This window comes from Nerophis ophidion, linkage group LG25, assembly GCF_033978795.1.
Source record: "Nerophis ophidion isolate RoL-2023_Sa linkage group LG25, RoL_Noph_v1.0, whole genome shotgun sequence".
NCBI classification, from domain to species: Eukaryota; Metazoa; Chordata; class Actinopteri; order Syngnathiformes; family Syngnathidae; genus Nerophis; species Nerophis ophidion.
Window position 1 is genome coordinate 967,264 of NC_084635.1, and position 22,109 is coordinate 989,372.

The 22,109-nt window shown below is 41.4% G+C and overlaps 1 protein-coding gene across 6 annotated transcripts in view; it reads right to left on the reverse strand.

The window, feature by feature from the left end:
- Positions 1-22,109, reverse strand: part of cbfa2t3 (CBFA2/RUNX1 partner transcriptional co-repressor 3) — a 169,660-nt gene that overhangs the window by 22,347 nt on the left and 125,204 nt on the right. For 4 of the 6 annotated variants that reach the window (XM_061887513.1, XM_061887512.1, XM_061887517.1 and 1 more), the window contains exons 7-10: positions 15,552-15,637; positions 8,402-8,684; positions 4,881-4,949; positions 2,888-2,941 (exon numbers count right to left, since the gene is read on the reverse strand). In XM_061887513.1, the coding sequence (XP_061743497.1) occupies positions 2,888-2,941; positions 4,881-4,949; positions 8,402-8,684; positions 15,552-15,637 (492 nt within the window). The remainder of the gene's footprint in view (positions 1-2,887; positions 2,942-4,880; positions 4,950-8,401; positions 8,685-15,551; positions 15,638-22,109) is intronic. The other 2 variants (XM_061887515.1, XM_061887514.1) reach the window with 2 other exon arrangements.

Genomic DNA, 22,109 nt, shown 5'->3' on the forward strand with positions numbered 1-22,109 from the left:
ATATTATTCATATATATATATATATATTAAGTACTGTATATATATATATATGGTAACACTTTAGTATGGGGAACATATTCACCATTAATTAGTTGCGAATTAACATGCAAAATAGTAAGATATTGGCTCTTAACTAGTAATTATTAGTCATCATTAATCCCTTATTCTGCATGGCCTTACTGTACACTATAGCAGGGGTCGGGAACCTTTTTGCTAGGAATCCAAATATTTTAAAATGTATTTCCGCAAGAGCCATATAATATTTTTTTCAACACTGATCACAACTAAATGTGTGCATTTGAAATAAGACCAACATTTTGAGAGCATAACAGGTCTCTTATTCTTTGTAATAACACTGTTATTCTGAAGCTAACTGTGGAGGGGGCGTGGCCTGCAGCGAAGTGGGGTGTTGCCAGGATCGGCCTCTAAATCAGCGACAGGTGCGTAGACAGCCCACCTGGGCCTTATTATCTAATCACCTGTCGCTCTGTTACAAGCAGCAGCCAGGAGGAGAAATGGGGTTGGGGCTGGAGCCAGAGCGCATGTGAGAACGAAAGAGGAAAAGACAATTGCTGGAAAGAAACAGAGACTTATTGAAAAATAAAAACCATATTGTAACCCTGAAACAGGCTCTCATGTCGGTGCTTGGTGGTCTGAAGAACCCCCAGGAGGGCAAGCCCCACACTAACCAATAATAAATAAATAACTTCTTACCATTAACGCAACTTCTTGAACAGGTGCGGTAGAAAACGGATGGATGGATTAAAAATGCATGAGAATGTTTTATATTTTGAAGTTTTTTTTAAACACTGTGATTACAAGTGGAATTATTGATTACTCATCGTGTTCAGCAATGTCAGCTCAGATTTATCTGAGAGCCAGATGCAGTCATCAAAAGAACCACATCTGGCTCTGGAGCCATAGGTTCCCTACCCCTGAACTATAGTATGGGGAACATAGGCACCAATATTAACTCTAAACCTAACCCAAACCTTAACCCTAAAAAAAACCCCAACCCTAAACAAATAAATCTAAATCCCTAAAATAAGTCTTTGTAACTGAGAAACTGAAAAGACGTTCCCCATACTAAAGTGTTACTATATATATATATATATATATATATATATATTCATATATATACAGTGGGGCAAAAAAGTATTCAGTCAGCCAGCGATTGTGCAAGTTGTCCCACTTCAAATGATGACAGAGGTCTGTCATTTTCATCATAGGTACACTTCAACTGGGAGAGACAGAATGTGGGAAAAAATCCAGGAATTCACATTGTAGGAATTTTAAAGAATTTAATTGTAAATTATGGTGGAAAATAAGTACCTACTGTGAAGCATGGGGGTGGAAACATCATGCTTTGGGGCTGTTTTTCTGCTAAGGGGACAGGACGATTGATCCGTGTTAAGGAAAGAATGAATGGGGCCATGTATCCTGAGATTTGGAGTCAAAACCTCCTTCCATCAGTGAGAGCTTTGAATGCTTGACCAAATACTTATTTTCCACCATCATTTACAAATAAATTCTTTAAAATTCCTACAGTGTGATTTCCTGGATTTTTTTCCACATTCTGTCTCTCACAGTTGAAGTGTACCTATGATGAAAATGACAGACCTCTGTCATCATTTGAAGTGGGAGAACTTGCACAATCGCTGGCTGACTGAATACTTGTTTGCCCCACTGTATATTATATACACATATACATATATACATACATACATATATATACATACATATATATATATATACTGTACATATATATATACACACATTTATGTATATACACACACATATATATATATATATATATATGTATAAAAATGTATATTTAGATTTCACGAGTATATTACTATAAATGAGCCTTAGCACACCTCGTGTGTTACAATTTTGATATAGAAGACTAACAAATGGGGCTACAAACAAAAAACCTTGTTTAGGAACACAATAGTTGTTTACATAGTACAATGGTAAACAACACTTTCTTTAACATAGCAAGAGAACATAGTTCACAAGTTAAAAGGTGAACATTCTTCTACTTTCATCCTACATTGACAAAAAGACTCTGAAGGGCACTGCTGCTGCTGCTGCTGCTGCTGCTGCGACACTCTCCATTTCTGCTTCGACACTCTCCATATCTTCTGCGACACTCTCCATTTCTGCTGCGACACTCCCGCCGGCGGTTTTGGACAAGATCCCGGTCTAGATTTTCTATCTAGACTGCCGGCCCTAAATAGAAACTTCCATCCTTCGTCGCTGTGTAAGAGAAAGCCGTGCTACGTTTCGCCATTATTGCCTTGATATTAATATACGGTGCCGTAATTCTCATAAGACTTTCTCCTTATCGATGAATATGGAAATACTTTTCCCGATTAACATGCAAATCTGGTCTACACGACTGTGATTACAAGATAGGATGAGGAATTCATATCAAGTAATGTATTTGAAATAATTAATAGGCTTCTGAATATTACATTCATGTACTTTCTCTATCCTGCACTTACGAGCACAAATATATATATATATATATATATATATATATATATATATATATATATATATATATAGTCGAGGTTACTGTGGTTCATCTGTTATACAGTGTTCAATATCGGAATATACGTTTGGACACAGAGGCTATTTCATCCCTATTAGCCTGTTTTGCAGATTTCCCTTCTCTTCAGGGGAGTTTTTTGATAAACTCATCTGAAGAGCAGGGAAACCTTTTAAAAAAAACTAACTGTTATAATTCCAGCGGGATTAGCCAAGTCTTGTCACAGACTAGATCCTTTCTCCCCCCCCATAAATCCCAGCCATCTCCCGATGAGAGCAGGCAGCAGCAGGTGTTTGTGTAGAATGAAAAGGTGGAGTGAGATGTGTTACTCACCCTGCTTGTTTTGGAGGTGCTTTAGTGCTGGGGAGAGCGGGATGCTTGTAGTACCTGTTTGAAAAACAACTGCAGTTAAAATACTTTTTTTCCCCCCCTGCAGGTGAAAATGCAGCACGGCTCTTTTTTGTCTTTAGTTCAATAGCAGCGGAATCTTGGCTCCACAGGCTCTACTCTCGTCTTGTGGTGTCAGGGGAATGTCTCTACACTCATTCAGACAAGGATATTCAACAAGATGGAGGCAGAAAGAGAGCAACATGGCATCCGTTAGACCACAAACGCTCAATATTTAACAGGGGTGGGATTCTTTGGACGCCGAGTGATTCCATTCTGATCCTGTTCCTGGAGTGACGATTTGAATAAGAATCTTTTCTCGATTCAAACCGATTCTCGCAATGTATTATTTGGTATATTATTTATAATATTTTTTTTTTCCCAGAACAGGTTAGAAAAGCTCCTTCTGGTTGCATAGAGATGGCTAAAAACATATTTCCCCAAAATATTTTTCCTGCAAATTTTTTTTTATATATATATATATATATATATATATATATATATATATATGTATATATAACAATCAATGTTTACTTATATAACCCTAAATCAGTAGTGTCTCAAAAGGCTATTATATATATATATATATATATATACATGCCTTTCTAGTAAATGAACAGTATCACAGTTTCCTGTGTTTAACAAAGTGCGGTTATCAGTCATGGCTTTACGATAATCTTAGTGTCACATGGTAATACTAACCGGCGGGATTTTCACGGTGGTAAATCATTTATAACGTTAAACGAGACTAATCAGTCAGTTGCCTTTCGAGTAAGTGACCAATATCACAGTTTCCTGTGTTTAACAAAGTCTGGTTATCAATCATTTTTTTATGATAATCTTAATGTGAAACGGCATCGCACACCGGCGGGATTTTTACTGTGGTAAAGTATTATTTAACGTTATTTGAGGCTAATTAGCCAGTTGCCTTGCTAGCAAATGAAGTATATCACTGTTTCCTTAGTTTAGGAAAGTGTGGTTATCAATCATGGTTTTACAATACTTTTAATGTGAAACGGTATTACTAACTAGTGGGTTTTCAGACTGGTAAATCATTAACATTAATCGAGGCTAATCAGCCAGTTGCCTTGCTAGCAAATGAAGTATATCACTGTTTCCTTAGTTTAGGAAAGTGTGGTTATCAATCACGGTTTTACAATACTCTTAATGTGAAACGGTATTACTAACCAGTGGGTTTTCACGCTGGTAAATCATTAACATTAATCGAGGCTAATCAGCCAGTTGCCTTTCTAATAAATGACCAATATCACTGTTTTCTGAGTTTAGGAAAGCGCGGTTATCAATCATGGTTTAAGGATAACCTTAATGTGAAACGGTAATAAAAACCGGCGGGATTTTTACCCTGGTTAATCATTAATACCGTTAACCGTTAATCAAGGCTAATCAGCCAGTAGCCTCTCTAGGACATGAACAATATCGTTGTTGCGTTAGTTTAAGAAAGTGCGGTTGTCAGTCCTTGTTTTACAATAATCCTAATTTGGAACGGTAATACTAACCATCCAGCGGTTGATCTTTAACAGGGTTAATCGTTACATCCCTAGTAGTTACTTGAAACTGTTCTGTGCTGCTGTGGTCCGCCTCGGGCCAGGTGGCTGCATTTTCACTGCAGCTTAACTGCAGTGGCCTTTCATAGACAGGTGGAAGGCATTTAGCCAGAAGGTCACAGAGGGCTGCCAATCCTCCCATCATCATGGATTCAGGACTGTAAGGCCTCTGTTTTCTACCGGCCGCATTACCACCAAGCAGTACTCTTTGGTCTGCAGCAAGGATTTAGAATGGGGGTTAAAAATAGAGATATAACAAGAAATGTGACAGAGCTTCAAAATAAATGTACAACTTGGTGGTAAGAAGGCCATTTCAAAAGGTGAATCTATTGTGTCCGTGCAAGTGTGAGGTTCCTCAGGTTACTGCTGCTTACCAGCTTTTCTCCAGATTTCCTCTGGCAGGTATCCCGATGGAGGTCTGTGTAGAAAGTCTCTGTGGATCTCTGAAAACACACATGTTGACCCAATCAATAATGGACGCAATTATATTCTACACAGAAGAGTACTTCAAATTCCACCAATGGTTCTCATCAGGCGTTGAGCTCCAGTCCGGAGTCAGGACTATTCAACTACCGTATTTCTTTGAATTGCCGCCGGGTATATAGTATGCGCCTGCCTAGAATTACTGCCGGGTCAAACTCCTTTCGCCAAATAATTAGCGCATGCTTAGCATTACCGCCGGCTCAGGATTAACGCCGGGTCAAACTCGTTTCGCTAAATATTATTTTTAATAGCGCATGTCTAGAATTTCCGCCGGGTCAAACTCAATTCGCCAGATAATTAGCATATGCCTAGAATTTCTGCCAGGTCACACTTGTCACATCACGAGTGACACTTCACCTGTCATCATTTACAAAATGGAGGAGGCTGATTTCAATCATTTGAAGTTGCATAAAGGGAAGAAGATTAAGAGCTATTCAGTAGGATTTAAGGTCCAAGCTATTGAATATGCTAAAAAGAACAGTAAGCAGCTATGTTTTATTAATATACCGTAGCTGCGTGTGTCAAATATGAGTCATTAAATGACTCCTGGTGGTAGAGGGCGCTAGTGATCCTTCTTGCGACTACTCGGCTGCAGAAGAAGTGACAACAAGCAGCAAGAGTGTTTATTTTTTCCTCTCGCTTGCACTTTTAACATGGAGGATTACATATCTAAAATAAAACAGTTTTCTAAACTGGACTTTCAATCGAAGCAGGAGGTAATAAAGGAAGATCTCCATCGAGACAGAGAGACTTTTAAAACCGAAGAAAGATAAGGAAGACTTCTATAAACAAGTTATCGATGCTTTTGATCAGAAGGAGTTGCGCATGGACTTCATTTATAAGTAAAGGTAAGACCATAATCACGTTTTTTTTTTTCATTAAATGTGCTTTTCATGATGGTATCCTTACATCACACTCAAATTTTTAAGCGCATGCCTAAATTTACCGCATGCCTTTGGTAAGCGCCGGAGTGAGAAGAGGTTTTAAAATAATTAGCGCCCCGGCGGCAATTCAAGGAAATACAGTACGTTGTGTGAGGGGCCACATTTCCAGAGGCCGGACTATTACGGTCTATTCTCGCCACTCTGCGTTAAACGTACTTATGGGCTACATTCAAACTGTCGGCTAGGATGTACAATTCGGATCTTTGGGTCATATCCGATCTTTTTACCCAAAAAATGCCATTTCTAATGTGAACGCAATCGGACCCGTATGCAGACATGACGTCACACGGAAGTAAAGATGATAGTAATGATAATAAAGATGGGATTAGATTTATATAGCACTTGGTTCTCACTTGTCTGTGAGCACTAATGCTTCAGTAGGTCTCAGTCTGCTCCGAAGAGCATTTGGGTGTGCAGTCCGACTCAGGGGCGGTGAAAAATTAAAGGCAGTTCCTAAAACATTATTTTTGCCTCTTTTCTGCGTATTTGTCAAGTATTCATTTTGCAACTGTCTATTTTGGCGAAGAATCATGCCGCTAATCGCTTTTTGCTGACGTATGGGTCGGATGAAGACGACCTGAGCCTCTCAGACTGCAGTCGCGTTCGATACATATCCCATTTGTATCCACATATCAACGTGTCCTGGGACCCATTTGAAAAACTGTTCTGTTTAAAGAACCACTGACAACATTGAGATTTGAGAAACGTACTTTTTGGACTATTTGGTGCACTTAAAATGTGAAGTGAAGTGAATTATATTTATATAGCGCTTTTCTCTAGTGACTCAAAGCGCTTTACATAGTGAAACCCAATATCCAAGTTATATTTTAAAACAGTGTGGGTGGCACTGGGAGCAGGTGGGTAAAGTGTCTTGCCCAAGGACACAACGGCAGTGACTAGGATGACGGAAGCGGGGATCGAACCTGGAACCCTCGAGTTGCTGGCACGGCCACTCTACCAACGGAGCTATATTGTCGTATAGCTTGACAAAAGACCACCGGTTACACATATGATATTCATTAAAAAAAAAAAAAGTGTCTTGCCCAAGGACGCAACGGCAAGAAGGGGAATCGGGGATCAAACCTGGAACCCTCAAGGTTCTGGCACGGCCATTCTACCGACCGAGCTATACAGCTATACTGCTTAGAGCAGGGGTCAGCAACCTTTTTGAAAGCAAGAGCTACTTCTTGGCTACTGATTCATGCCAAGAGCTACCAGTTTAATACACACTTCAATAAATTGCCAGAAATAGCCAATTTGCTCAATTTACCTTTAATAAATAAATCTACATATATAAAAAAAATGGGCATTTCTGTCTGTCATTCCGTCGTACATTTTTTCCTTTCACTGAAGTTTTTTTGTAGAGAATAAATGATGAAAAAAAACCTTAATTGAACGTTTTAAAAGGGGAGGAAATACGAAAAAAATTAAAATTTTATTTTGAAACATAGTTTATCTCCAATTTCGACTCTTTAAAATTCAAAATTCAACCCCAAAAAAGAAGAGAAAAACTAACTAACTGGAATCTTTTTGAAAAAATTTTAAATAATTGATTTATGGAACATCATTTTTAATATTTCCTGATTAAGATTAATTTTAGAATTTTGATGACATGTTTTAAATAGGTTAAAATCCAATCTGCACTTTGTTAGAATATATAACAAATTGGACCAAGCTATATTTCTAACAAAGACAAATCATTATTTCTTCTAGATTTTACACAACAAAAATGAAAAAAAAAACATTCAAAATACTTTGAAATAAGATTTAAATTTGATTCCACAGATTTCTAGATTTGCCAGAATATTTTTTTTAAATTTTAATCATAATAAGTTTGGAGAAATATTTCACAAATATTCTTTGTCGAAAAAACAGAAGATAAAATGAAGAATTAAATTAAAATGTATTTATTATTCTTTACAATAAAAAAATATATAATACTTGAACATTGATTTAAATTGTCAGGAAAGAAGAGGAAGGAATATAAAAGTCCTAAAATCATTTTTAAAGGTTGTATTTTTTCTCTAAAATTATCTTTCTAAAAGTTATAAGAAGCAAAGTAAAAAAACAAATGAATTTATTTGAACAAGTGAAGAGCAAGTCTTTAAAATATTTTCTTGGATTTTCAAATTCTATTTGAGTTTTGTCTCTCTTAGAATTAAAAATGTCCAGCAAAGCGAGACCAGCTTGCTGGTAAATAAATACATTAAAAAAAATAGAGGCAGCTCACTGGTAAGTGCTGCTATTTGAGCTATTTTTAGAACAGGCCAGCGGGCGACTCATCTGGTCCTTACGGGCGACCTGGTGCCCGCCTTGGTGACCCCTGACTTAGACCTTTAGATTTCCCAATGCTTTAGCAGGTGTGTCTTTAAAGAGCGTATATGTCAAATATAACACATCAGGACCACCTCACTGGTCTTTCTTCCCGTGCCCACCATCCCCTTCCTTGTGTGTGTGTGTCTGCCTACCTGTCTGCCTGCCTGTCTGCCTTTCAGCAGCCGAGGAAGCTCCTTTGGACAGAGTCTCACTGCCGCTAGCTGTGTTGGAGGAGGAGTTGTGGTGAGGAGTAGGAGGAAGAGGAGGAGGAGGAAGGCAGTGCTGTCCGTTGCTCCCACCTTTTTTCATCTCCTCAACGTCGCTGTAGCGCCGTATCCAATGGTTCATCTCCTCTCGGTCGGCCTCCTGGCAGCGTCGCAGCACGGTCAGAGAGCGCCGGGTCTTCTCCACCATGTCCATGATACAGTTGAGCAGCTGACAGGGACACAAATGCCAACATTAGTCCACCCATTTTCCTTCCCTATAGAAACTTGGACAGGTCAGCTTTTTTCTTTCTTAGTGGGATAAATTGCCGTCTGAATTTGGGATTAACTACCACTTTTTTTGGAGGGTTGGATGAAAATTCCCACGGACACACTAACATCTTATAGAACGTCTGCAGCTGCAATGGGAAACCAATTCTGCATATTTTAGGAGCGGTGCGAAAAAAGCAAAACATTTTTAGCACAAAAAAAAAATTATAATATTTTTTAGCACCCCCTAAATTTTTTTAATGCAAAAAAAAATTCAATTCCAATTACAATTTCCAATTCTAATTCGATATATACTTTGAGAATTGATAAAAAATAACAATAATAATAATACAAAAAATAAAAAATAAAAAAACATTTATTTTTAGCAGAGAAAAATTTAAAAAATTTTGCACAAAAAAAATTCCAATTTTTTTAGCACCCCTGAAATATATATATATTTTTTGTGCAAAAAAAAAATCGATTCCAATTCCAAATCGATATATACTTTTGGCGAATTGATTAAAAAAACCCCCAATAATAATAATAACTAGAGCGCAATTTTGAATTTTGGGGTTTGGTTTTTTCATTAGATCGTAATCTCTCAAGTTTGGGGAGTTTTGAAGCATTTTAAGGGGGTCACATTACAGCTCAAATAGGGAAAAATAGCATTTTTGGCGAAAATTTAGTTTTGAAGGGGTTTTTACCAACTTCCTGTTGATTTTTGTCATAGAAGTTTGAATTGGGAAATGTAGGTCTAAGTCAGTCCTACATAGAGGTTGTTGTTTCATGTCTCTACGACATTCCCAACGGAAGTTATAAGCAGTTTGTTTTTTCTTTTTCTTAGAGGGCGCTAGTGCGCAATTTTGATTTTTTGGGGTTTGGTTGCTTAATAAGTTGGGAAAGTTTGCCAGACCGACGTGTTTGTCAAATTTGGTGAGTTTTGAAGCATGCCAAGGGGGTCAAATTAGGGTGCGAAGGTGCGGAATAATAATAAAGAAAAAAACAATTATAATAATAATAAAACCTTACAGTTTCAATAGGCGGACCCTTATAATAAAAAAAAATAAAAAATAAAAAATATTATGGGGATTTAAAAAAAAAGCTATCATTGAGATATTCTTATTTTATATTATTGATACAGTTTCTTGTATTAATCTTTGCTTTTCCTGTGTTTAGTTTTGGATTTGTCTTCTCCATTAATTTGTAAATGCCATCCATCCATTTTCAACCGCTTGTCCTTCTAGGGTCGCGGGGGATGGGTGCTTCAGCCTATCTCAGCTGCCTGCGAGCGGAAGGTGGAATACACCCTGGACAAGTCGCCACCCCATCGCAGGGCCAACACAGATAGACAACACTCACATTCACACACTAGGGACCATTTAGTGTTGCCAAATCTACCTATCCCCAGGTGCATGTCTTTGGAGGTGGGAGGGGCCTATCCCCAGGTGCATGTCTTCGGAGGTGGGAGGGGCCTATCCCCAGGTGCATGTCTTTGGAGGTGGGAGGGGCCTATCCCCAGGTGCATGTCTTTGGAGGTGGGAGGGGCCTATCCCCAGGTGCATGTCTTTGGAGGTGGGAGGGGCCTATCCCCAGGTGCATGTCTCTGGAGGTGGGAGGGGCCTATCCCCAGGTGCATGTCTCTGGAGGTGGGGGGTGTCTATCCCCAGGTGCATGTCTTTGGAGGTGGGGGGTGTCTATCCCCAGGTGCATGTCTTTGGAGGTGGGAGGGGCCTATCCCCAGGTGCATGTCTTTGGAGGTGGGAGGGGCCTATCCCCAGGTGCATGTCTTTGGAGGTGGGAGGGGCCTATCCCCAGGTGCCTGTCTTTGGAGGTGGGGGGTGTCTATCCCCAGGTGCATGTCTTTGGAGGTGGGAGGGGCTATCCCCTGGTGCATGTCTTTGGAGGTGGGAGGAGCCTATCTCCAGGTGCATGTCTTTGGAGGTGGGAGGGGCCTATCCCCAGGTGCATGTCTTTGGAGGTGGGAGGGGCCTATCCCCAGGTGCATGTCTTTGGAGGTGGGAGGGGCCTACCCCCAGGTGCCTGTCTTTGGAGGTGGGGGGTGTCCATCCCCAGGTGCATGTCTTTGGAGGTGGGAGGGGCCTATCCCCAGGTGCATGTCTTTGGAGGTGGGAGGGGCCTATCCCCAGGTGCATGTCTTTGGAGGTGGGGGGTGTCTATCCCCAGGTGCATGTTTTTGGAGGCGGGAGGGGCCTATCCCCAGGTGCATGTCTTTGGAGGTGGGAGGGGCCTATCCCCAGGTGCATGTCTTTGGAGGTGGGAGGGGCCTACCCCCAGGTGCATGTCTTTGGAGGTGGGAGGGGCCTATCCCTAGGTGCATTTTTTTTTTTTCAATCCCGAGGCCGGGATTGAACCCAGGACTACACAGGATGATTGTATTGTGAGGCACATGCTTTTTGTAAATACATTTGTAAATATAAATCTCTAAAAAGACAGCAGGAAGGGGAATCTTATGGCCCCGTTCGTCGCGGTTTACCTGACACATGAAACGTGACAAATTGGGCTGGTGGGTGTGGTGGTACACAATCCACTTTCGCCGGCAGTAGAGTGTTGAATACCTCGAAATGTGTTTTGTGGCAATTCCAACTTTGACCACAGCATCAGTTGCTATGTAGAGTGGTGCTTTCTGTCATTTTCAGCAGACTGCAGTGCAAAATGATTAACCCCACACTCTTCCTCTCACGCGAGATTCCCTACTGTACATTGTAAATCTTACATCGGCAGTCATGAGGAGCTTTTGGAATGTGTTAACTGTTTTGAAAAGGTTTTATTATAATCTATATCCCAAATATATGCATCAGGGTTTCCCACACATTCATTTATTTGTGGCGGCCCGCCACGAAAGAATTACGGCCGCTACAAATAAAAAAAACGCTCATAAAAGCAATGGGACTCTGTCTGTGAATGGAGCTTGTAGTTACACATTATATAAATATGTAAATATTATATAAATATGTAAATATTATATAAATATGTATATAAATATGTACATAAAGTGTTGTAATTCTATTCCAACTCCGTGTTCTGTTTGGTCATCGCCGCCGCTGCCTTTGCCCGTCCAAAAGCATTCGCAGTTTTCCGTAGTCGTCCCTCGTCGGCCAGGTAATACAAAGCACACGCTACCTTTTTTTTAATCATATTCACGGGAGCTTGCATTCTCGTTGTCTCTCCTTCGACAAATGGACAAAGTTTTTCGCTAAGTAGAATCACAGCTGACTTAGACATTGGAAAGTTCTCTTGCCGTCTGAGAAGTGTTGTATCCCAAATAGCTGCAATCGCTTTCTCTTAAGGTAGTCATGTGTGATTTATCATACGTTATTTGTGATTGTGATTTATTATACGTTATTTGTGATTGTGATTTATTATACATTATACGTTAATCAATTCATGGCATGGCTATGTTTATTATACGTTAATCAATTCATGGTATGGCTAACCTGGACATTGGAAAGTTCTCTTGCCGTCTGAGAAGTGTTGTATCCCAAATAGCTGCAATCGCTTTCTCTGAAGGTAGTCATGTGTGATTTCCACAACCGTCTGTACAGTCAGGATGACTCGCCTTCATATTTCCAGTGATTAACTCAGAGCTACGAAGCCGCTTTATTATGAAGCTGGCTGTGGCGCGTTCTTTCTGACGTCACTTCCTGTGTGACGTCACTTCTTCTCCGAACTCCGTTTGTAAACGATCAATGAGTCCATCCCAAGCTAAGAGCCGGAGATTCAAGAAATACACGGCGCGCTTACCCGTGTAAAAAATTGTCCAAGGAGGAGTACCTTAAACAATAGTTTAGTGTGGCTGAAACGGGGCTTAGGCTAAATAATTCTTCATTTAAGGAGTTAAACGACTTAGTGTAGACAAAGCCTTAGTGTAGAAGGGGCCTAACTATTGTACACACAATGATTTTTGAAATCTGACATTTTTATCAGTGACCGACCCCTCACATAAAGATCCATCCATCCATCTATCTTCTTCCGCTTATCTGAGGTCGGGTCGCTGGGGCAAGACTTCCCTCTCCCCAGCCACTTGGTCCAGGTCTTCCCGGGGGATCCCAAGGCGTTCCCAGGCCAGCCGGGAGACATAGTCTTCCCAACGTGTCCTGGGTCTTCCCTGTGGCCTCCTACCGGTTGGACGTACCCTAAACACCTCCCTAGGGAGGCGTTCGGGTGGCATCCTGACCAGATGCCCGAACCACCTCATCTGGCTCCTCTCCATGTGGAGGAGCAGCGGCTTTACTTTGAGTTCCTCCCGGATGGCAGAGCTTCTCACCCTATCTCTAAGGGAGAGACCCGCCACACGGCGGAGGAAACTCATTTGGGCCGCTTGTACCCGTGATCTTGTCCTTTCGGTCATGACCCAAAGCTCATGACCATAGGTGAGGATGGGAACGTAGATCGACCGGTAAATTGAGAGCTTTGCCTTCCGGCTAAGCTCCTTCTTCACCAAAACGGATCGGTACAACGTCCGCATTACTGAAGACGCCGCACCGATCCACCTGTCGACCTCACCATCCACTCTTCCCTCACTCGTGAACAAGACTCCGGAGTACTTGAACTCCTCCACTTGGGGCAGGGTCTCCTCCCCAACCCGGAGATGGCACTCCACCCTTTTCCGGGCGAGAACCATGGACTCGGACTTGGAGGTGCTGATTCTCATTCCGGTCGCTTCACACTCGGCTGCGAACCGATCCAGTGAGAGCTGAAAATCTTGGCCAGATGAAGCCATCAGGACCACATCATCTGCAAAAAGCAGAGACCTAATCCTGCAGCCACCAAACCGGAACCCCTCAACGCCTTGACTGCACCAAGAAATTCTGTCCATAAAAGTTATGAACAGAATCGGTGACAAAGGACAGCCTTGGCGGAGTCCAACCCTCACTGGAAACGTGTCCGACTTACTGCCGGCAATGCGGACCAAGCTCTGACACTGATCATACAGGGAGTGGACCGCCACAATCAGACAGTCCGGTACCCCATACTCTCTGAGCACTCCCCACAGGACTTCCCGAGGGACACGATCCAATGCCTTCTCCAAGTCCACAAGGCACATGTAGACTGGTTGGGCAAACTCCCATGCACACTTAAAGCCACTACTAGCGACCACACAGTCTGATAGTTTATATATCAATGATGAAATATTAACATTGCAACACATGACAATACGGCCGCTTTAGTTTGCTAAAATGCAATTTTAAATTTCCCGCGAAGTGTCGTGTTGAAAACGTCGCGGTATGATGACGCGTGCGTTTGACGTCTCGGGTTGTAGCGGACATTATTTTCCAGCCCGATCCAAGCTATAAGTAGTCTGCTTTAATCGCATAATTACACAGTATTCTGGTCTTCTGTGTTGCTGAATCTTTTGCAATTTGTTCAATTAATAATGGAGAAGTCAAAGTAGAAAGATGGAGGTGGGAAGCTTTTAGCCTTTAGCCACACAAACACACGGTGTTTCCTTCTTTAAAATTCCCGAAGGTGAAGCTTTACTATGGATCAGAGCGGTTAAGCGAACATGGATCCCGACTACATGTCGACCGGCAGTTTTCGGTGAGAAAATTGTGGTAATAAAGGTGACTCTTACCGGAGACATCAGCGGAGCTTCAGTCCTGCTGCAGCTGCGTGACTTCCCACAGAGACTCTGGCGTCAACACACCCGTGGCCACACCCCTCCGACTTTCAGGTACTATTTAATCTCACTAAAACACTAGCAACACAATAAGCAGATAAGGGATTTTCCAGAATTTTCCTAGTAAATGTGTCTAATAACATCTGAATCGCTCCCACTGCAATCGCCTTTTTTTTTTCTTCTGGTCCTTCACTCTAAATTTCCTCATCCACGAATCTTTCATCCTCGCTCAAATTAATAGGGAAATTGTCGCTTTCTCGGTCCGAATCGCTCTAGCTGCTGCTGGCCATGATTGTAAACAATGTTCAGATGTGAGGAGCTCCACAACCCGTGACATCACACGCACATCGTCTGCTACTTCCGGTACAGGCAAGGCTTGTTTATTAGCGAGCAAAAGTTGCCAACTTTATCGTGGATGTTCTCTACTAAATCCTTTCAGCAAAAATATGGCAATATGGTGAAATGATGAAGTATGACACATAGAATGGAGCTGCTATCCCCGTTTAAAAAAGAACATCTCATTTCAGTAGGCCTTTAAGGACCATAAAGATACAAAAAAACAAAAATCAGGTTATAAGCAGTTCTGGTCCATTTCCCCTCCCAGGTGTGTAAATAAATAGCATGTATTATATTTACTACACGTGTTCCACTGGGTTACTGGCCATGTGCGAGTTAGTGAATTAGAATTTGCAAGAGCCGGGCGGCCATAATGTAACAGCTGGGCTGCAGATGAGAAAGCCGAGCCCATTCCTTCCACCCTTTGGCTCCGCTCGCTGCCAAACTCCGCAGACGGACGCTCATTTCTCCGCGTTTCCTCGCATTCTGATGTCACTTTCACGGTGTCCGCTGCCTTAAATACGATCGACGTTCCCCGACTATTTCACCCGCGCTCGGACGTCTTCGCCGTTGTTCGCCCGGCTCTGCCTCCCCAGGCGCGGAGCTATATTTATTTCAGTGAAGTGTTTGTAATTTGGCGGGGGTCCAGGCCTGGCCGGTTCCCTCCGTGTCTCAGCTGCTCTGCCCAGCTGGAGCTGCTCTCTGCTGGGTTCCCGAGCTCCATCTGGGGCCCTAATTCTCTGCATGAGTGTGTGCCGTGTGCGTGTCTGGCGTGTGTGTGTGTGTGTGTGCTCCGATGGCTGTGGGCATGTGAACGACATCGGCATTAAAGATGGCAGCCATGCGGATACTTACATTATCCAGGTGCTTCCATTCCTCCGCCCACTCTCGATCTGTTAGACGGTGGTCAATCACTTCCTCTTGCCGGGCCCCGTGCGTCGCTGTAACGGAAAGACAGGGTGTATCAAGTCGGGGTGGACCCCATACTTGCCAACCTTGAGACCTCCGATTTCGGGAGGTGGGGGGTGGGGGCGTGGTTAAGAGGGGACGAGTATAATTCACCAACTCGAGTATTTCATATATTATATATACATGAAACAGGGGGTGCTTACAGACATCAGTCGTTTACCAAGCAAAGGTAACACGCAAGGACATTAACAAATCCGACACGTACGTAGGATTAACCGAAAGAGCTTTTAAAACCAGATGAATAATCACAGGGCCTCCTTTAGAAACCAGACTTTGCGGAATCCTACAGAACTCAGCAAGCACATTTGGAACCTCAAAGAGAATAATGCTGAATATTCAATAGCATGGCAAATTCTTGCATCCAGCACACCTTACAACAGTGGTAATAAAAGATGCAACCTATGCTTAAAAGAGAAACTGTTTATTATATATCATCCAGACCTGTCATCCCTCAACAAGCGCAGTGAAATCATTTCAACATGCCGCCACAGACGGAAACACCTCCCAGGTAACACATGAGCCAATCACCACGCCCCTACGCCTGCCTGTACCCACCCACTCTGTGCCCTATATAAACCATTGTATGTGAATGCTTCCATTAAAATCTCCTGATGATTGAGGGAACCCCTCATGAAACACTTCTGTAGAGATGAAGTAGTCTTGTGATTTTTCCTACACCTACATATATATATATATGTATATATATATATATATATATATATATATATATATATATATATATATATATATATATATATGTAGCACCCCTACTGTAGGATAGCAGGTTAGTACAACAATTTAGATTACTAGGTTCTTGGCCGTATAATTGAGATACTCGAAATGAGACGTTTTGTACGTAGTGGACCACAGAACGGCTGCTGGCAAATTTATTGCACAATAATAAACAACAACACATGAACAGTGTGCTTTTTGAATTGAAAATACCCCAAAAATAAAATAAAATAGAGCTGTTACAAAAATCAAAATAGAAAAAATAGAAGAAATGTCCCTTTTAAATTTGAATTCTACCCGGGTAGTACTGAATTGAACACTGTCTATATTCCTTTGTTGGGAATCCTTAGTTCTTTTGTAATCCGTTATTCCATATTGATTCGGTTCGATACTTGCGACTCTGACGGTAGATCAGTTCAGTAATATGTCACTGCAGAGGGTGGAGACCGATGTAGCTGGCCACACCACATCCAAACGCTCCCTCTCCGCAGACTCTCACTCACTGGGACTGGCTCGCCATCAAACTCAAGTCCAGCTTGGAACCAGACTTCAGGATCACACAAAAAAACCAATCTGCACATAGCGGTACAGAATGTAATCAATTAGAATACTCTTTTTACTCTTAGTTCTCTTCCATATGGTACCATATTAACTTCAATTTTAAATCAATAAACACAGTTACTCATACATATGAATACTGGTCAGTTCACACTGTACTCCATAGAAGTCTGTAAGACTTTAAAAGCAGCATTAAATCATGAAAACTATAGTAGCTTCACTTCTTAATAATTCAATGAATTACATCCATTTAAGGATTTTTACCTTTATATCTTTAAATTATGAACCGTGAAATATAACTTTTTAAACCATCACATAATAAAATAAATGATTATTTAACTGAAATCACATTTTGGTCATCATGTATTATAATGAGTATCATTTTAACTGCATCAATTGAATAAATGAAATGTATCAAGAGTGTCCCTTGAAGCAGCATGACAAGGCTGTTTTAGCAGCATTGGAATGAATGCAGCTCCTCTGCTCCTGCATGACCCTGAACACACTAATATCAAATAATCCTCTCTTTTACACTAAACAAAAATACAATAAAGGCTGTTTTAGCAGCATTGGAATGAATGCAGCTCCTCTGCACCTGCATGACCCTGAACACACTTACATTAAAAAAACCTCTTTTACACTAAACAAAAATACAATAAAGTTATTCAACTGCAACATGCTAACATGTCACAAGACATCATATTACTCCAATTGGTTTTGTACATCTTAATTCTGTGTCTTATCAGATCCTCTCTTTAGCATTACCTAGCATCACCAGTGTGGCTAGGCTAACAGGTTTGCTAACAGCAATGTACTGTAGGCCTCACTCACTAATTAACACTTACTGGAGTTCTCAGCAGCACAAAGCACAGCAATCCAACGCCCACTGGAACCCGGCTCGCTTATGCTGCTTTTCCAACACTCGGTCACAGAAGTAACAAGTATTTTTAACTTTTAAACTTTGTCTTTGTAATACAATGATGACTCGTGTCTTCACTGGGTGACGTTCAGTGAAGAAGTGGCTGGAATAAGAGAGGCGCATGCGCCCTCTACTGGCCAACATGTGAATAACGTGCTGTGTGCATGTATCATTAGTTTAACCCGCTAGTGAACACATGACTTTGACACATCATAAATTAACATTTTAAGTGACCAAAGTGACTTTTGGCACACCATAAATTAGAAATAAACAATACGAGAATATATTAGTGACACTATATTTCCATATGGGTTACACACATATATATATATATATATATATATATATATATATATATATATGAAATACTTGACTTTCAATGAATTCTAGCTATATATATTTATTTTATTATATATACAAATAAAATAAATAGTTGAATTGCAGACGGCACCTATCAAATATACAGTAATAAAAACACAGTTCTACTAACTGTACTGTGCTTGCTGGTTACTAAAAAAATAACAACAACAATTACCTATCGCTTTGTATATAAATATACTTCACTACATTTGAGTAACCTTTGTTCTGCCGTTTGCGTACTGGCGAGAGTCACTTGCCGTCAGGTGCGCAACACCACATGAATCTTTGGCCAATCAAAAAGCAACCCCATAACGCTATAGCCAACATTCACCAGGAGATGGCGACAGACAACATAGAATCACTCTATTGCAGACGGCGTCGCCATGGCTGTAACTTCCTCGTTCTTATGCTTCGTCTCCTTGTGTGTGCATTTTTATTAAAAATCCGTGTATGTTGTAACGTGATTGGGCAGGCAAGCTGTTTATATAACAGGAAAGCGGACGTGAAAACAGGCTGTCCCCACTAATGTCTGCATGGAGCTGGAGGGGCGTGAATTTAGGGGGATTTCCGGGAGAAAATTTCTTTCGGGAGGTTTTCGGGAGAGGCGCTGAATTTCGGGAGTCTCCCGATCCGATATCGGTTTCATGTATCAGCTTCTATCTCAAATCTCGGTGCAAGCGCGTTTTTTTATTATTTCCAGGGGTGTCAAACTCATTTTAGATCGGGGGCCACATGGAGAAATATCTACTCTCAAGTGAGCTGGACAGCTAAAATCACGGCACGATAACTTCAAAATAAAGACAACTTCAGATTGTTTTCTATGTTTAAAGACCTACTGAAAGCCACTACTAGCCACCACGCAGTCTGATAGTTTATATATCAATGATGAAATATTAACATTGCAACACATGACAATACGGCCGCTTTAGTTTACTAAATTGCAATTTTAAATTTAAAGCGAGGTATCCTGTTGAAAATGTCACGGAATGATGACGCGTGCGCGTGACGTTATTGGTTGGAGCGGACATATTAGCCCAGCACCACTCACGGCTAAAAGTTGTCTCTTTTCATCACATAATTACACAGTATTTTGGACATCTGTGTTGCTGAATCTTTTGCTATTTGTTGAATTAATAATGGAGACGTCAAAGAAGAATGCTGTTGGTGGAAAGCGGTGGATTGCAACTGCCTTTAACAACCGAAACACAGCCGGTGTTTGTTTGTTGTGAAGCTTTAACACAGAGCGGTCAAGCGAACATGTTTCTCTACGTCAACCAGCAAGTTTTTGGATGTTTTAGTGCTTCACTCTAACTTTCCTCATCCACAAATCTTTCATCCTCGCTCAAATTAATGGGGAAATCATCGCTTTCTTGGTCCGAATTGTTCTTGCTGCTGGTGGCTATGATTATAAACAATGTTCAGATGTCAGCAGCTCCACAACCCGTGACATCACGTGCACATCGTCTGCTACTTCCGGTACAGGCAAGGCTTTTTTTATTAGCGACCAAAAGTTGCCAACTTTATCGTGGATGTTCTCTACTAAATCCTTTCAACAAAAAATATGGCAATATGGTGAAATGATGAAGTATGACACATAGAATGGAGCTGCTATCCCCGTTTAAATAAGAACATCTCATTTTAGTAGGCCTTTAAATATAGAACAAGCACATTCTGAAAATGTACCAATCATAATGTTGTTAATTAATCAAATAGACCCCCTTTTTAGACCAGTTGATATGCCGTTTCTTTTCTTCTCTCCTCTGCACCCCTCTTCCTTGTGGAGGGGGGGGGAGGGGGGGGCGACACAGGTCCGGTGGCCATGGATGAAGTGCTGGCGGTCCAGAGTCGGGACCCGGGGTGGACCGCTCGTTGGTGTATCGTTTGGGGACATATCTGTGCTAAACCAGTCTCCCCTCGGGATGGTCCTCTGCTGGTCCCATTATGGACTGGACTCTCACTATTATGTTAGATCCACTATGGACTGGACTCTCACACTATTATGTTAGATCCACTATGGACTGGACTCTCACTATTATGTTAGATCCACTATGAACTGGACTCTCACTATTATGTTAGATCCACTATGGACTGGACTCTCACACTATTATGTTAGATCCACTATGGACTGGACTCTCACTATTATGTTAGATCCACTATGGACTGGACTCTCACACTATTATGTTAGATCCACTATGGACTGGACTCTCACTATTATGTTAGATCCACTATGGACTGGACTCTCACTATTATGTTAGATCCACTATGGACTGGACTCTCACTATTATGTTAGATCCACTATGGACTGGACTCTCACTATTATGTTAGATCCACTATGGACTGGACTCTCACTATTATGTTAGATCCACTATGGACTGGACTCTCACACTATTATGTTAGATCCACTATGGACTGGACTCTCACTATTATGTTAGATCCACTATGGACTGGACTCTCACACTATTATGTTAGATCTACTATGGACTGGACTCTCACACTATTATGTTAGATCCACTATGGACTGGACTCTCACACTATTATGTTAGATCCAATATGGACTGGACTCTCACTATTATGTTAGATCCACTATGGACTGGACTCTCACTATTAGATCCACTATGGACTGGACTCCCACTATTATGTTAGATCCACTATGGACTGGACTCTCACTATTATGTTAGATCCACTATGGACTGGACTCTCACACTATTATGTTAGATCCACTATGGACTGGACTCTCACTATTATGTTAGATCCACTATGGACTGGACTCTCACACTATTATGTTAGATCCACTATGGACTGGACTCTCACTATTATGTTAGATCCACTATGGACTGGACTCTCACACTATTATGTTAGATCCACTATGGACTGGACTCTCACTATTATGTTAGATCCACTATGGACTGGACTCTCACACTATTATGTTAGATCTACTATGGACTGGACTCTCACACTATTATGTTAGATCCACTATGGACTGGACTCTCACACTATTATGTTAGATCCAATATGGACTGGACTCTCACTATTATGTTAGATCCACTATGGACTGGACTCTCACTATTATATTAGATCCACTATGGACTGGACTTTCACAAAATTATGCTAGACCCACTCGACATCCATTGCATTTACAGTCCTCTCCAAGGTTTCTCATAGTCATTCAACATTGACATCCCACTGGTTTGTGAGTTTTTCTTTGTCCTTATGTGGGCTCTGAACGGAGGATGTCATTGTGGCTTGTGCAGCCCTTTGAGACCCTTGTGATTTAGGGTTATATATACAAACATTGATTGATTGAATGTTAACATGAAAACAAGAGACATTAATGTGTTTCCCCATCAAGAGACAACACGCACCTATTTAAACTTGTACAAGCGTCCATTCTCCCTTTTCTGTCCACACACTGTCTCTGCTTGTAAGTACTCTGTGATTGTGCGCTGCCGAACATGCTCGTAAAAACCTGCAATGTCACGCCATGACGAGGCGCCGTCAAGCGGGTATAGTACAGTTTTTGATTCATTAGTACCCTGATACTATACCAGTACGGGTATACCCTATAACCCTACATCATAGTTGTACTAATAATGACTAGGAATAAGCAAATATTTCAATAATCATCTGTCCATCCTTGTCTTTCCTACCGCATATCCCGTTGAGGGGCGTGGTGAGCTGGAGCCTAGCCCAGCTGGCTTGGGGCAAAAGGTGTACTAGTCTTATGGACAAAGACTCACATTCGGAGTGGGACGAGTCAACCTCGTGTTGTCTGCACGGACAAAAATATTGGGACACCTGTCCATAGCATGCAGTCAGTTATTTTTGCCAGCTGTGTAAACCCTTGTGTAAAGCTCATATTGTTGTTACTCGGCCAG